Source organism: Diplotaxodon limnothrissa, linkage group LG9 (assembly GCF_057381915.1).
Source record: "Diplotaxodon limnothrissa isolate DT_005_m linkage group LG9, D_limnothrissa_male_GT1.1, whole genome shotgun sequence".
NCBI classification, from domain to species: domain Eukaryota; kingdom Metazoa; phylum Chordata; class Actinopteri; order Cichliformes; family Cichlidae; genus Diplotaxodon; species Diplotaxodon limnothrissa.
In genome coordinates this window covers 17,057,583-17,075,437 of record NC_140604.1, presented here as the reverse complement: position 1 = coordinate 17,075,437, position 17,855 = coordinate 17,057,583, and the positions used below count along the sequence as shown (strand labels likewise).

At 37.9% G+C, this 17,855-nt stretch overlaps 1 protein-coding gene across 1 annotated transcript in view; it reads right to left on the bottom strand.

Moving 5' to 3' along the window:
• Positions 1-17,855, bottom strand: part of LOC146625385 (cadherin-18) — a 76,442-nt gene that overhangs the window by 22,184 nt on the left and 36,403 nt on the right. The window contains exons 7-9 of the mRNA XM_085362032.1: positions 7,243-7,379; positions 4,330-4,451; positions 1,740-1,857 (exon numbers count right to left, since the gene is read on the bottom strand). Of these exons, the coding sequence (XP_085218158.1) occupies positions 1,740-1,857; positions 4,330-4,451; positions 7,243-7,379 (377 nt within the window). The remainder of the gene's footprint in view (positions 1-1,739; positions 1,858-4,329; positions 4,452-7,242; positions 7,380-17,855) is intronic.

Below are 17,855 nucleotides of genomic sequence, written 5' to 3'. Positions count from 1 at the left end.
CACAGAGACACGAACTATTCACGCAGAGACACGACACGGGAGTCTGGGAGAACACGGGGATTTATTGTTGTTTTTGTTCCACTCTGTAAATAAACACACGGTTTATACATAGAGCACCGCGCCTGGGTCCTCCTTTCCCCACATCCCCACGGTCTGCCAGCCAGACCGTGACAACAAGACTACTAAACAACCAAGCCACATGTCATAAAACTCTGTAGAGAGAAGCAACATGGCCCAAAGCAGAACCTATATAGTTCTGTTGTAGTTCTAGATCACTTTCTTTCAATTTTGTTTAGGTATGGGCATAAAATTTCAGCTTATACTTTAACCACATTAACCGCACAAGGTGCCAACACTGAAGAGTGCCATCAAAAATAAAATTAATCCACTGCGCATTTCAGTAACTCAGATGCCAAGAGTGAAGCCAGGAAAACTTGTTTGCTCACAACATTTGGAAGAAGAAAATTATATACTCCTAATGAAGCCCTGCAGGCAGTTTGTCTGCACTGCTTTCTCCCTTTGCCGAAAACGTTGGGCTTTATTACCTGGCAGGCTTTTAATGTGCACAAAAAAGGAATGTAACACCCTAAGGTAAAACCCAAAAACGCTAAATATGGTCACTTCAACACAGCATATGGCAAATCAGCAAGAGATGTTTTTGTGACAGTGGAGGTGTATGTCTTCATACCCTTTAAAGTGACAAAAATAAGAACTATATTTAACAAGTGTTTTTCCAGGACAGTTACACCCACACACACACACACACACACACACACCGACATATCTAAAACAGTTGTAGGATTTATAGCAAACTCAAACTTTCTGGCTTCCTCTGAAAAACTCTTGCACCACACCACTATCTGGAGGTTCAATAGCTGACTGCAGAGCTGCTCTGTATGCATGTCATGTGTAAAACTGCTAAAAAAAAACAGGAGCCAAATTAACTACTTATACTGTGTATCCACTGAAATGTTTTTTGGAGCAGTGCTAAAGTCGATCTTTGCCCTGTTTGATTTATGTACCCCTTAGGTGTGGAGGTGGGCAGGGAGTGAGGGATGTCTTTGAGTGCCACTTACATGAATGCAGCAAAACTTCCCTCTGCACTTTAATGTAGTTGAAGTAGGCAAGGGAATTGTGGTGGGAAGTAACTGGACCAAGGGCTAAACAGACTCATCTCTGGTTATCACATTGATTTTTTTGATCTCTCTCATACTACCTTCCTCTCTGTTTTTATGCCCCTCTCTGGCTCAGAGATTCTTCTGGAGTGCTGTGAACTCCTCTTCTCAGTGGGAAACTGTGAGATCTTCAGGCTGAGAGCTTTTAAAAGCCCTGTGATTGCAGACCAACCCAGGGCTAGGTATTCCCCTAAGACTGAAATTGTTGCCATGGAAACACCCACTGTTGGCTCTGGGCTGGAACAAAATAATGCACACATGAGGTGGAAAGAGAGTGCCTGAGCAGGTAATCCATTTGACAACACAATGCTCAAACATGCCAACCCTCTATGATGCTTATGTTTCATGCAAACCTGACTCGCAGTAGGTACTACTGGCAGCATTTGAGTCTTCAGATGCTTACCATACCCAGCTGACAGAGAGAATATTTTTATTGCACCTCCAAGGTGCTGGAATATCAGTGCAGCTTATTGGATCTCAAAGCGTGAGCAACGAGGATATCTCTGTAGGCAGAGTGCAAAACTCATAAGGAATGCAAACAAACATATTGATCACTTTGATTACCTTCATTGTCCTTAAGGGTAAAGTTGGGATTAACTGGTAGCTGGCTTGGTGAAGCAAAGGAAAACCGCTGTCCGTTGGCAAAGTCATCCTTATCCACTGCTGTGACAGTCTGGATCACCTGTTGTTCACAAGACAAAGGATAAATCACGTTCCAGCGACGACACCTGCAACATTTAATTATCTGCCACACACTAACTCTGATTGCACAGAGGACAAGGAGCTGATTTAGTTTCTCTAGCATGTCTTGTGATTTGTTGATCATAATTAGTCACAGTCAATAGTGCCTCTGACCTCCAGCCAAATGCTCATGTAACTATTTTTTCTTTACTTGTGTGCGGTGCTCGAAGGAGACTATCTAGTTGTGACACTTGCATCTGAGAGCTTTTGGCTTGTGCAAGGGGGAGCTGGAATCTAACAATGAAAGACGTGCTCTCGGGGCAACCTTACTGCCACTTCTGTCAGATTACTACGCTTAATTGGTAAAAGACATAGTGAGAGCGAGGAGAGATTGTGAGGAGAGAAAACAATGACCTGATACCCTCTGTCACCGAGAAAAAGTTTAAATGTACTGTCAGGCATTTTTTTTCTTCTTCTCCTGGTGCACTTGCTCAAGCCTCTGTCCTTTGTGTCTATTTGTACTTATGTGGATGTCATGCTTGACAGAGTGGCTGAGTGGAGCAGAGCTCTCTTTCTTCTAAGGGCTCAAAAGCTAAGTTCTAATTGTTGTCGTTTTAATCAGTGTGAGAAAAAACAGACACATGCTAAAAAGATCATTCTTAAAACTCAGTGGGATGTTTGCAAACAAGATGGAGCTATACAATTTGCTGTCAGCATGAAAATGTCTGCATGGTTTGATAGCGGGTGCAAATTTGTCTTCCATTAATCCATTGTTTGGCAGATAGTGACAATCAGCTCTTATTGTAGGCATCTTTTGGGCTGAACATGCCCAGTGGTCTTTGATCTAATTAGTAAATTAGTTTAGTGTAAATAAATAAATAAATCCTACATGTCACAATGTCAAATTATACACCAGAACAGCCCAGTGACTGCTGAAGTGAGAATTCACACTGAATTTGTTGCATTGAAAGAGTCACCTATAAAACTAAACAGCCCATCTTGAAAAGTGTTATCATCCCTACTTTTAAAAGTTGTACATGTACACTGCTTGACCACCACCTAATGTAAGGTTTATGCCACAGCTGCACTAAATTAAAAGTACTTCTAATTACTAAACTCGTGCTTCATGTTTATGTAATGATTAATCCACCAGTATGTGCAAGCTCTTTAATTTAAATTACATTTCTAATGCTAAGATGTAATTATTGTTGCCATTCATGGATTTTCAAATATACAGTTTTACAAAAAAAGCCAAAAAATAGTAAAGAACATTATTACATTTTCAATTATTATTGCTATAATCCCTAAACAGAAAACAAGTGTCTTAATAGCTGAATGTAATTTTTAATTTTCAACATGTTTCTAAAATATTTGTGTTTTGTTATTGGTCTAATAAATGTGTTAAACACACGAGGTCACTTATACAAAAGTCAAGCATTTTTACTCCTTTAGCAATTGGCCAGTATTGCTGTAACAGTAACTCATTTTTTTATTCTAACCATGGGACACCTCAAGCTTTAAAAAAATCAGCTTAAACTTAAATGTACCGTAAAAGGCAAAAACGTGCTCAGTTAGTAAAAAAGAACTATATAAGAACCAGTTCCCAACCATTTAGTGTGTACCACTAAATATAACTTATATATATAACTAAATATAGGTGTGATAAAATGTTACTTCTTTATTGGCAAGAGGTATTGTGTCAAAATTTTGATTGTCATCTTCCAACAAATTAAAAAGAAAAAAATCTAATTGCTGTGGTATTAAAAAGAAATACAAACATATTCTAAAACATTAATGAGAAGCTCAGTTTTTAAATGCATTGTCTTCTGAATAGTGGTATCCTGCTGTCTCATTCGGTGCATTATAATACTTACCAGTTAATCCCCTGAGCCAAGAACCCTCAGGCAACAATGTAACCTTAATACAAATTTAATACAAACTTTCATTCGAACTTTTCTTCAAACTTTTCTTCCAACAGCTCAAAACTATTAAAAATGTATTTAGTTGTGTCTTCCTAGTCTTTACTTCATCATCCTTTGCCGAACCAGCCTTTCAGCCATTTTCCATGCTGCTGATCGCGCTGTATCTCAAAAACCTTCTTAATTTGAATGAATCAAAGACTACTGAGCGCAAATTGGAATGAGCTTCGATTTAGAGCTGTCATGGTTTGCTGCTGAGATACTCATTTTGAATGAGGGATGATTAAGCAGCTCTCTCCAGTGCCTTCGCAGTCTCTTATTGCTCAGCTCTCGGTGAGCAACCCGAACTGCTGAGGGAAACAACAGTTCGGTGCAGAATTCATGTAGCCAGGGAAATGACTGTGCTTAATGGACAGCGCTCAACACTTTACTTCTGAGGTGTTTTTGACTTGAAGGAATGTTTTAATGTTTGAAGTCAGAGATGTAGAGGGAAAAAAACCAAAAAACGGAAATAGGTGTTTTTGTGTTTTTCTAGGCGAGTCCCTGACACTTACCTGTCCCGGTCTTGAGCTCTCACAGACAATAACTTCCTCATCTGTTGCTATTTCTGGTGGATTGTCATTCACATCGAGGACCTGAACAGTTACAGGAACGTGACTGAGAAGGCTGGGATTGTCTGAAGCAGAGAAAGAAAAGAAAAAGAGACAAAAAAGATAAAAGCCAAGCGTGAACCTTAATAGCAAAGTGAAACATTCAACATTTCAAACTAGGGCATGGTGTGCTCTTCCTGTTAGATTGTTTATGGGTTTTGTCTGTCGGTTTGTCCTTATAAAAGCACTGAGGGGTGCAATGCTGCACAAATCAACTTTGTTTATTAAAATTGATATAATCATGGCATTTTTTTCAGTTGTAGTTCTTGGTTATAATACATAACCCATCTTACATGCAAAATATTCACTTTGAAAGATTAAAAAAATATACTCAATGGTTAATTTTTAAAGTCAATTTAGTGAAACATTTTTTTACTATCTGTGTAATGTGAAGAACATTAGTATTTACAGGATGTTACAGGTCCAAGACTGCAACATTGTCTAAGAAAAAGGCTTTTATGACCTACGAAGACCACCTGAAACAGCATCAGTACTAAGCAAAAAAAAAAAAAAAAAAAAAAAAAGCAGGGCTAAATGTACTGTTATAATGCAAGTGTCTGAAAATGGCAGATTGAGCTACTCTTATGACTGGGAGTATACAGGTCACATGTAATTTTTCTCTGGCCCCACAGCAAGGGCCCTTGAGCAATCTAGTTAACCTCAGCAGCCTGCAGCCCCTCTGTCACTGACAGAAGAGTTGTTTTGTAGCTTCCAGGTGCGAGTATGTTTTACATTATGAGTGTACCAGAACAGTGCTGAAAAATAGCATGCTTCCTCAGCAGAACCTTCAGTGAAAGAAAAAGATATATATATATATATATATATATATATAGATATATATATATATATATATATATATATATATATATATATATATATATATACACACACACAAAGTTAACGCAGGTGTTCATGTCTTTGATTTAAATGAATGCTCCTGCATCTTTACTTACTTTATCTTGTGCAGCATTTTTTTCACCACTAATTGAAGATTTGACTTTGCACCAATGGTATTCCAAGACAATATTTCCACCATAAACTACCAATTTAAACCCCCAAACACTAAAATGTTATTTTATCATACGTTCATCCTCTAATTCACTTTCTCAGTTTGGACAGTCCATCTATTCCCACGCCTTTTCAGGATAAAATCTCTACAGGATGGTTCGCAGTGAACTGTTTGGTGCTTTGTCTCGATGACACTGTGTCCTTGCTCATTCAAAGAGGTAAAAATTTATCATTCTGCCTTTTGACAGTGTCTTGGCATGTAACTGTATCCTTGAATACTAAAGAGAAGTTAAAAGAAACATTAGCATTCAGAATCCCACTCGCCTGGCAAGAGATTTGCCTAATTGTGATTACAAATTATCCAAGTTACCTGATAGTAATTGGAGTTAGAGGGGCATGTATTGATTTAATTAATTTTCACTGCAGGAAAGGACACTGAAACAATTGAGACTAATTTGATTTTTTTAGTTAATTATAAGAAAAAATTATACTGCACATTCTAATCAATATGCAAATATTATCCTTCACTGTTGTTTTCTCAAGTCTTCAGACTGTTAATTCCATTACTTACACTGGACTGTTTAAATCTGTTGATTATTTTTGTATTGCTGTTAATAATCCCATTTAGGCATCTTGGTGCACTGAGTTAAACGTGGATAAAATATAAACAGTCCACAGACTGCACACCTTTTTTGGTTAACTACAAAACTTTAATTACGTGACTTTAAGCAGTTTTCTTAATAATGATTAGAAAAATATTTTCCCTTTTTATTTACCATTCAAATTACATTAGATTTTTGCAGCATAGCTCAAATAACACACATTTATGGTCTGTATTTCAAAATAAGAGGAATATAAGATTTTATATATTTAGAAGTTGGTACACCTGTGAGCCATAATATGATTTTATTAACTAGTTTTCAATCGAAGACCTGGGTAGACCTGGGTAGAACAAGTATATTTGTTTGTATTCCAAACATTTAATATAGAAAATTAAATAACTGCTACAAATCTGCAGCAATGAAAGTGTCCATTAACATACACTGTACTGATGCACCTTCAAATATGATTATCTACATGCATTTTTTGCTCAGTAGATAAATGGAAACTGTTCAGTGCAGATTCATGTGCTCATTCCTTTTGGAACCTTTTATTTTGGTGATATTGATTTGGACTCCAATTTTACCCTCTGTCTGAGTATATGATCCCCGCAGGGTGTCTTGTTATCTGGTGGGAGAGCATTTAAGAAAAAAACAAACTCGGGGTAGAACTACAGCACACACCTATTTTGTAATTTCTGCTTTTTGAATCATCTTGCTGTCATGACACAGAACTCAACCATAGTTTGAATGTGATTCTGATTTATAATGTCTCTTATTAGCTTGAGGCAAAACAAAACAAGAGTGGAAAGATTGATCAATCTCTTGAGTGCCTCTTTCAACCGAATGCATTACAGCATTTTCAAGTGTTTATGACTGTTCAGTTCATTATGTGCAGTGCATCTCCCAATTTGCTTATTTACATTTAACAAACAGTACATTTAATTTTTATGGATTTATAAAACAAAAAAAATCCACTTTGTTAAATACTATAACTGTAAAATTAAAGTTTAATTAACTACCTGAAATTGTAGGGCTACAAGAAAAGGCAAGTTGTTACTTCATATAAGCTTTGTTAAGATGAAGCACAGCTGGTATCACCACTACCCACTCATGAACATTCACATAAGAGTAAACAGATGTACCAGTGGCATTACATTTACTTACTCTTGTAAACATTTTGTATACGGAAAGCAACCTGGATACCTACCAACCTCCGAGGCCATAACAGTGATGTTGTGCCAAGGCATATCTTCCCTGTCCAGGGGCAGTGTTGTATATATAACTCCACTGTATTCGTCGACTCTGAAATAATTTATACCTTCCTCTTTTCTGTCCAAGAAGTATCTATTGAAAGAAAAACAAGATTGCATTTGATGTTATGTATACATTTGGAATGTGCAGTACAAACCCACAGCGAAACCCTCTGTTAGAGATGTCAGTGTTGTCAGGATAAGGATATCTACACACTGTTCTTTACATTGAGATGTCAGAAAGTTTTTGAAATGCTAATATCTTATTGTATTCTAGGAAATTCAAAATGCTAAACAGACTTGAGCATAAATGACAATCACTCTTCACATGGCCAAAAGTCTGAACGCACCCCTCACTTTTATTTTGCCAGTAAAAAGGTGAATAAGAACAGCAATTTATTTATTGTGCATTCATACATAGAAATACATTGAATAAGGCAAAACCCAGAGTTTGTCCAATTCTACAAGTCTCCCAGTTCTACCAAGCTTGAAGTAAATATTTGGTACGACCACCTTTATATTTCATGTTTGTTCGTTTTTTTCTATCCAGGTATGTTTGTTTAGAACCATTGTTGTGTTGAGAAATGACACCATTGCCAGTCAAATCTTCTGCATGGAAGATCAAAATCTGAAAGTATATGTTTTCATTGATTCCATCAATTCTGACAAGACCCCCAACATCACAGGCTGAAAGACAGGCCCAAACCATGACAGAACCTCTCCCGTGTAAAAGGAGGTCACCATTGAGCCTCTGTCCTTACCTCAGTCTATTCTTCCTGTTTCCCTTGTCTCTTTGGAAAGCCTTTTCCTATTTCTTGAGCCTAGAGAACTATTGGTCAAGATCACTTTAAAAAATTATAAACATTACAAGAAAGTCTTGGAAACAAAGCATAAAGAAATAAACACTAATTTGTTAAACACTAATCTAACATTTCAGTATTTCATTAACACTACGCCACAGCAACGTGTTTATCAACAACCTAAAATCTCTAAAAGTGCCATTCTGTACTAATTTTGTTCTTCGTTTCCTATTTTGTGTGTAGAATACTTTTAATGTATAATAAAGAATTATAAAACTTTAAGTATTTACTTAACTTACCTAAATTGCATAAATTTAAATGGCTCGTAAGAAACATTAAAACAAAACAAAAATATATGAGGTCAAATCACAAAAATCAAAACTGCATCTGTTTTTAATAGGTAGTCTTGTTTTCCATCCCTTTACCATTCTCTGTGCTGCTGCTACTTTTAGATAATTCTTATTTAGTCCTGTCCTGACCACTTGCACATTTGAGAAGCTTGCTGGATCTCACCCAATGTGACAAGACAGCAATTCTTCAACTTTAATGCCACATTGAGGAAGAGGACAAACTTGCAGGGAGCCTAATCTGGTGAGTACAGCAGGTGGCATGGAAAGATTGTTTCGGCAAGGCCGAAAAGCTCTTGTATTTTCATTGCCTTCTGCTATGGTAAACAATGGCCCACACCGCATGTTGTGCTCTTCCCAGATGCCTTAGGACATTACAGCTGTACCCTGTTTTAACAATCTGACCTCAGGGGATGAATTCCCTGTGCACAACTCTGTATTTGGAAGAAATAATGATGCTCATGGTCAGTTCCTGACCTTGTGTGCCACCTTTAGGCTTAGCCTCCACATTCATTCATGGAAAACAAATTAAAAAAGAAAAACAAGAAAAGAAACAAGTCTGGTGTCAGAGTCCTGGAGCTTTTATTACCAGTGATTATTCTAGAATCGTGACATTAAGGGGTTAGTCTCACACACTGTTTGCTCTAGATGTTCATTGAGGTGAAATTGCAAATGCACAAGGGTAAGTGGCTAGAAAAATCTAAAATCTGCAGGAACATGTGAAGCGGTCCAGAGTTGCACAAGGAACAGACATTTCATAAAGAGGAGATCAGCAAAATTTTAATTAATTGATACCAAACCTGAGGGAATTCCTCCGGTCATACAAAAAATAACTAAAATAAGACGACATAAATAAACTCTTTTAAAGTTGGTTCCTCAAGTTTGCATCATTTTTCCAACACAATCTTGATAATGTGATTAGGAGATTAAAAAAACAAAACAAAACTCTTGGAAGCTCCTTTAGACCCACAGATGACAATACACAACCACCATCACTGAGCGATACTGGTCAAGCGTACACCAATCCATCCATCTATTTTCTGGTTATCCAATTCAAAATCACCAGGGCGTGGAGTCTATCCCTGCTGCATCTTTGTATGTAATTCTTTTAGTATCCTTTTCAGTACCAAGTTATAGAAGCCTCAGGATATTATGCAAGGGCATTGTGTTTTGACCCTGGCTTAAAGTTTACCAAGCCAGAGTCAAAACACTATGCAATAAATATCTATTTGTTTTTGTTTATGTCCATTTTATGGACAAAAAAACCAAAAAAAAAAAAAGAAGTAAAACAAAACCCCGAATTAATAAGATTTAGTAAAGCACAACAAGAACAAACTGACACACTGACGTGACTGAAGTGGAGAGGCAGCGTGAGCCAAAGGAGACATATTTATGCTCCTGTGATTTTCAAAGGCTGGTACATCCACTAAAGCACATGAATAGAATAATCCCTACAGCTTTTAAATGGACTTTAGGTCTTGACAGAATGTTCTGAAAATACACATTTCTAAGTCAAGAGCAATTATCTTCAATATTTAATAATAACAAAAGGCAGTGTTCTCCTGGCAATGTTTACACTCTTGTAATGGCTTTCTAGCGACAGTGTTATCAAACTGAATGCAAAGGAGTCTGTGGAATACAAAGCAGAAATGAGCTCCAGTGCTTCTCAAGAGTTCAAGCACAAAGTGAGCATTGACTACGTATTCCCTAATTTATCTCTTAATGACCTATTTATACCTTTAATCCAGCATTCATTCTCCTGTGCAATATACCCTTAAGTCGACAATTTTCTTTTTTTTTTTTTGTTTTTTTTTTCTAAATGACATCAGAAACAGCAGTATGCGACATTACGTGATGGCAGAGCTTCAGTTCATCCTTTGTCATTTTTTTTTTTTTTTTTTTTTTTTTTTAATAAATAGGACAGGGGGAATGAATGAGAGAAAGAGGGGGAGAGAAAGAAAGAAAACCAAAGGGGAGAAGAGACGGTGAGAAGGGGGGGGAAGAGAGAGAGAAAAAAAAAAAAGAACTCCTGGGTCACCTGTATGGAGAAAAAAAAAACAAACAAACAAAAAAAACAAACAGAGGAGACAGCAAACAACAAAGAGCAACATAATAATAGAGAAAACAAAGCACCATCACAATAAACTAGCTAGTCATAGATATCAATATTTACTAAATAATAAACGATATTGTGCAGCACGCAAGATAGACAGCGCACAGTGTGCTTTGAGGTAGCAGCCAAGAAAGCTTTAGTCCGCGTCTGTGAATACCCATGTGTGCATACCTGTGTGGATCAGCATGCTTGCATTCCAAAGGTTTCTCCATGTAATGATCTGCTAGGGAGTGTGGGGGGGCCACAGCCCCGTCCTCCAGGGTGTGAAGCGGGTATGGAGGAGATCAAAACTCCAGACATCCAGAGGCCCCCAGAACACAAGAGACCATGGAAGACCAACAGAGGGGCAGCCGCGCCACTGTTCCAGTAAGAGCTGAGGAGAGTCCCAGATGAGGGCTCGCCCAGCAGCCGCGGAGCAGAAGTCAGGGGGAGTTGCAGTGACGCGCCCGTGAGCTCCGCCGGCCCCCAGCTGTGCCTGAGTGACCGAGCCCCAGGCCGAGAGGCCGGGGGCACCCCATCTCCAAAGGGGCCCGAGCGAGCCCCAGGCCCCAGGCCCCGACAAGCGGCCGCCAAGGAGTGAGCCGGTGTGTACCCGGACGCCCACCCCCAGACACAAAGAACCACCAACACACCGACACCTGAGGGAGTCCGCCACCGGTGTCCCCAGAGAGGTGGCGTCTGATACCCAACCTGACATATAGACACAGACATACAGGCACACACAGACACAAACATCCATTCCCACCCTCATGCTCTCAAGTCGACAATTTTCAATCGACATGAGAGGTAGAAATGCAGTGGGTTTACTGATGCCAGGATTGCATTTATTGAATATTTGAGCTCAGATTGCCAGTGTTCCTGGAACCTGCATGTTGTCATGATTTATTTAATATTTTCAGGCTCATAAGAGCATGACATCCTTCCAGCTGTAAAAGTAAAGGTCTTCAGAAGAAAAACCTATAGTTTGATGGCATGTCAGATAACCACAGTGAAACGTACACAATGCACAACACTAAAAATATGTTTTGTTCTACTTTTTTTTATTATAAACTGCCAATTGTTTAACTAAGCATTTAACCTAAGATTTTAACTTATACACAGTGTTTAAAATGGTAAAACACTATAATAATTATAATGGTAGACTTTAGTGGTATTTCACTGTTTCCCGTCTTACTTTAATGAGTCTGTTTGATACTACAATTGATGCAGTCAGTTAATACTGGCTGAAGATGGGAGTCTGTGCTGTGAGTAATGGTAACTAGGCCAAAAAACTTTTCAAAACTATTCCTAATAAATATGATAATGTATAAGAGCAATCAGAGGTAAAGACCTCTGGAAAACTCATTTGATTATTCAGATGTCAATTTCAAACCATTTCCCAACATTTCAAATGTCACTTCAATCACATATTTATTTCATTGCATGCATGGGCAGACTTCTGATAATCAAAGAGAGGCAAACACTGCTGAATTTTACATTCTGATGCAGACACAAGAAGCAGAGGCACACTTGTTTAGCTTTCAGTGTTCAAGTGGATGTTATCGAAATACTTCCTGCTGCCTTCTTCTTTACGTGATGAACAGCGCAAGTAATGTACTGCGGGAATGGACCAGGTATTCCTCAAGGAACGCAAGGAAAAGTCTTTCATATGTAGATTACCTTTTTGTTGACTACACATCTTTCACAGCTTGTCAAGATTAATACATGAATCAGAAAAACAAATCTTCACCCTATGTTTTCCAGACATTTCAAACTGTACAACATTCATCAAGGACGACGAAGCTCACCTCATGCAAAACAGACTTAATTAGAGATGCTGTGATAGGGGGTTTTATGGCTGATTAAGTTAACGGGTGTCATATCTGTGTGGTGCGACTGACACCAATACAGCAAGTCATAATATTATCCAAAAGAAACGTTGAAAAATGAATAGAATAATGGACAGAAAGAAATCTTTTTTTTTACCACTCCAATGTGAAAAGGAATTTAGTATCCCAATTAAAACCATAATGCTGTTTGAAACCAACTCCAAAATGTAAGTTTAAAAAACAATATATAGTTTCTTTTCTACAATAGACCAGCTTCACAGCTTTGAAAATACTCTTCAAACCTGGACTTGATTATTTTTGGTATTTTTAAGACCCTCTTGATCATATAACCATCATTTATATGTAGAGTTGTGAAATCTGAACTAACAAGGAGAAAAGTAAAGACTAATGATTGCATACTTTTAAATTCGTGAAACCTTTACTTTGTCTGTGACAACAAAAATGCCAAACAGTTGATTAATTAGTCTTGGTTTGATTAATCTTGACCTGTGTGCTTTGGTCTAGATGTGAAAAATAAGGCAGAATAATGATTAATGAGCTGAATCATATAATATATTTCATATATTATGTTGAGCTCCGGATACAATGCCAGGTACCTCAAACAAACCTCTGCATACAGTTGGTTTTGATATTATTCCAAAAAAAACACTTCTGACTGGTAATTCATCTTTGCTGGAAAAGAAGCAGAAAAATCCCAACATAGACTTAATAAAATGGAAAGAAATCCAAACTGTTTCTAAATTAAATAACCTTTCTGGCATTAAAATTCTGAGTGAAGTTTCAAAGGTATGAAGAACACAGCCTGCCTAAATAGACAGTGTAGCTTGAGCAGCACATTAGCAGGGCAGCAGCTGTCATGTACCTTGCACTCACAATTATAGCAACATCTCTGGTGCTCCATCTAAGTCAACACAGGAAGCATTCAGGCAGAGTATGAAAGGAAAAATCCTGTATTTTTAAACCTCCACCCTCCATTTCTTAACTTTTGGCTTCTGCATTATTAAAAGCGACAAAAATATTTAGAATTTTTTCAGTATTGGCAACTACAAAACAGTCGTGATACAATGCCATGGGCCAACTGTCCACTTAGTAAAAATGGTTATAGCTGCCAACAATAGGTTTTGATTGTAATATAACAAAAGTCTCACTAAGAGAGACATGCCAACCTAAAACTAAGGTGAGTGCGAGTTAGAGAGAGCAGACAATGTGGCGTAACAATACTGTACATAGTAAATATATGCTTTCTATATATAAATATAGAAAGGTTAGATTAAAACAATAATAATAATAATGGCTTGAGGTTTGGGCAGCAGAGTGATCTAGTGGTTTGGATTTATGTCTCAAAGCAAGAAGGGACATTTGCACATCCTCCCAGTGTCTGGGTGGATTCTCTCCAGGTACTCCAGCTTTCTCCCACAGACATGACTGTTAGGTTAAATGATTATTCTAAACTGGCCATAGTTGTGAATGTGAGAGTGATTGGTGACCAGTCCAGGGTGTATCCAGTGCCATGCCCTACAGCAGCTTCAGCCCAACCATGACCCTGAACTGGATAAGTGGATGAAGACTGATGGGCTTGGGGTTTAAGCATTTCCACATTGTAAGTGCCTTTTAGGGAGCAGTAACTTATTGAATTTACGTGTATGTAAATGCTCTGGTATGTGCACATTTCATTGCAGTTAATTAGAAGGAATAAATAAAAATGCATGAAAATGTCAGAAGTAAACCTGTTGTGATTTTAGTGTTTTCTTTCATATTCGTATTTCTGTCATGTTATTGATGTGATTAGAGTCAGTGCACGTAATTTCTTGCTTCTGACAGTTTTTTCTACTCTTGGGTGTATGATGTCAGTGTGTATTTATATCTAATATTGTCACAACTTGGCCACCTGCTTTTCAAGCCTTTCATTTGCTAGGACCAGCCAGTGAGAAGGTTTTTAAAGGGCCACTGTCCTTATTGGAAGAACAGCTTGTTTTAGATAGTGTATAAACATCATAAATTCCTTTTCAAATTACCATCCAAGCAAGTGAGTAGTAAAGATAAGGAGATGGACAAACAATTCGTGGCTTTCTTTGCTCAGTAGTGGACTCATTCCAAGCATTTTTGCCCCTTTGATTAATTTTAGACGGAAAAATAGATCCCAGGATGTATGTAGATATAAATAAGCCTCAAGCATAATGTGGCTCCTGTGAGGTAATAAAAATACATAATAAAGTCTTTGGCTCATGTTTACAGTTGTTATAGCATGAGTAAAAGTTTTCATTAGCTTTGTCCTTGAAGTTGATGCGTTGAGCATCATTTGAAGCCGGCCACAATGGATATGGAAATGGAAAGTACACTTGCTATTGGTCACTGTCCTGCAGAAAAAAAGGTGTGTAATAAATTCTGTGGCCTTCACCACCTCCACCCATTTCCATGGGACACCTTATAGACATCAACTACATACCTGCAGCTGTACATTTACTGAAATTCTCCTGCTGGTTATTTGCTAGACTGCTCCTTCAGTAGCTGTTGGAGTGTGACACCCTGACCAATGTGCAAATAAGACTCTTCTTGTGCCCAAGTTTCCACTCATCTATTAGTCAAACTTTAAAATCCACACACCCTAAAAACCTTGCTATGTTAAATGAAAACAAATAAATAAATAAAGCTCTCCATGGTTAAAGGACCTTAATATTAAACAGAGATGTTTGCTGCTGTGAGATTCAGAAAGCATCATACACCAACTGGGCCTAAAATGCCTGCAAAAAGGAACATGTATTTTAATTTGTTGAAGTGAAAGGTCAAATCGATGTTGACTGATAAAATTTGCTTCTGCTTCGGGGAAAGCTGTGACATACTTCAACATTTGAGGTCACCACTTTCGTTTGCTTAAGCTGTGTAGGAGGTGACTAGCAGAGAGATGATTTCAACCAGTGGCTTACTGTAACTGTTTGCTGCTGCAACAGTACAGTATCAAGAACCCAAACAATCTTGTGCTTATGACATGCGCCACTGCAGCTCCCATCAGGCTCCAGCATTAATGGAAGAGTCTTTAGGCACTGCATGATGCCCTGGATAAACAAATTACTGGGAGAGATTACAATTCAGAGTTCTGGGTATATATATTCCCCCCCATGTAACCCCTTTATATTACCTTAGGGTATGTACTAATGACAATAAACCTTCAGTGCCAGTCCACATTTTTTTTTCTTTTGCACTTCATGAGCCAATATGTTCCAGTTTGAGTCCAGCTGATGCTGATAATGGCTGACACAGCTTTTCCCATACATCCTTAACTGCAACTCTCTTACAAACCTCTGGAGCATGCCTTGTCATGTACCAGTCTCAGATCTTTAGTTTGTTAAAATGTGTGTCCTACACTCTCTCTAGACTTTTCTACAGTCAATTTCTGTGGTTTTTAGAGTATTTTAGTGTTAATAACTAAATAAAATTGTCATTAAGAACTGGGATTTGCGTATCGTACCTTGCCTGCATCCATGCCCCCATTTTAACTCATAATCTTTGAATAATAATGTAATTTTCTTGCTCACCTACTATTCCCACTACGTGTAGTATCAACCAAAACTGTAAAGTGCCATGCTGCTGTTTAAAAAAACCCATTGCTCTGTGGTCCACGGCATAAGAGGATAACAGCAATATAGGATTGCTTCTTATTGATATAACAGCAATACTTCATCTCAAGAGGAGTATCATGTTTACAGCTGGTCCGCCATTTACATAAAGAGAATTCAAATGATTACAAGCAGGACAGTTGCTTGAGTGTAATGTCATGAAATGAGATACCTGTTCAGAGAGACAACCTAGGATTAGTCCACAGCCTAAGGCTAATACCAATCTTCTTTCAACAGTGCAAAACCATGTGTTTATAGTGCATACAAATGTGCTAAGCAGTTGCATTGCCTCAGGTTACTTCATAAGCGTAGAGACAAAATAACCAGCCGTCTGATGCCAAAAAATTCAGATTCACTAGGCTCACAATCTACACTGCAGTTGTTTTTTTGTGTTTGTGTTTATCTACAATTCTAGTATCAGGATAAGACAAGAGTCTATTTGAAATGTTGCAGGGCATCTATAAAACATGATGTTGTACAGCACCATGGAAAAACCCTTTAGACACTGAGAATATAAAGAACATAGAGGAATGATAATTTTCTTGGAAAGAGACAGACATTCTTGCATTTTTAAAGTGGCATTGAGTGATAGTTCTCCAGGCTTTCTAAATGTCTTCCAAGGCCTTTTTTGGACACTGGTAGCTTTTTCACTCTTTGCTTATTTTCTTTTATTTGTTTATTTTTACACAGGACCTGAGAAACGCATCTGCCCCTGAAGATGATCCACGTACTGTTTACTGAAACCTCATCATATGACTCAGTATCACAGCAAAATGTGTAATAAACAAGCTGGTCCACTGTGTCCATTTGACACTTTGCCTCTCCAAACCGTCAAATGGACACACGTGCTGAAATTACAAGCACGGGGAGATGATATATTCAAAGCCAGGAAGTCAGCAGTGAGCAAAAAAAAATATTAAATGCACACCAGGGTCTAACATGTATGGACATGTAAATGTGTTAATAATTTCTGCTTAAATGTTTTCCCCATGATTATTTTCATGCTGGCTTGAAATAAAATATCCCCCTCAGCTGTTACTGCAACTTCTGCATGCGTGTACACTTCAAGTTTTGGAGAGCTAAAGCGTGAAATGGACACGGTGGACTGGCGTATCTATTACACGCTTTGTCATGATATCGGGTTAAATCAGATATGGTCTTGAGGTCTTGATTGTTACTAAAGGGAAACAGGGAGAAAAGGCTGGGGTGTGCCAGATTACACTAAACTACACCAGAAATCCCACCAACGGGTCTTATGGGGTGATGAATGCAAATTTGAAAATTTTGGTTCAAACTATTATTATATACAGAGGGAGTCAGGAGACTATAATAGTGAGTGTCTGAGGCCATGTGTAAAACATAGTGGAGGATCTGTCATGATTTTGGGGTGCATTTCAACCAGTGGTGAATTGATGGAATTTTGACACAGAGAAGTATCATCAGATTTGGATCCACCATGGAATACCATCTGCAGAGCATCTGACAATGGTAATAGTTTCATTTTTTAGCATGACAATGATCCCAAACACAATACTAGTAAAAGCATATCTGGATGTAAAAACACACAATAGAACACAGAGTCTCCCCAGAGCCCAAATCTTAACATAAAATGGAACAAAAGGCAACCAAATTCCAGGGAAAAGCTTTGAAATGTCCTTTAACCCTTTAAGACCTACCATAGAACCAAGTCCGCCAGAGCTTATATTATATTTTTACATGCTGTGGAGCCATTTTTGGGAGCATTTCAAGTTGCTATACATCAATACAACCATTATAGCCCAGATTTTAATAATATGTATTCATTAAGTGCATAGTAATTACATAAATTGCAAAAAAGTGCAATAAACTACAAAAAAATTGAAAATCG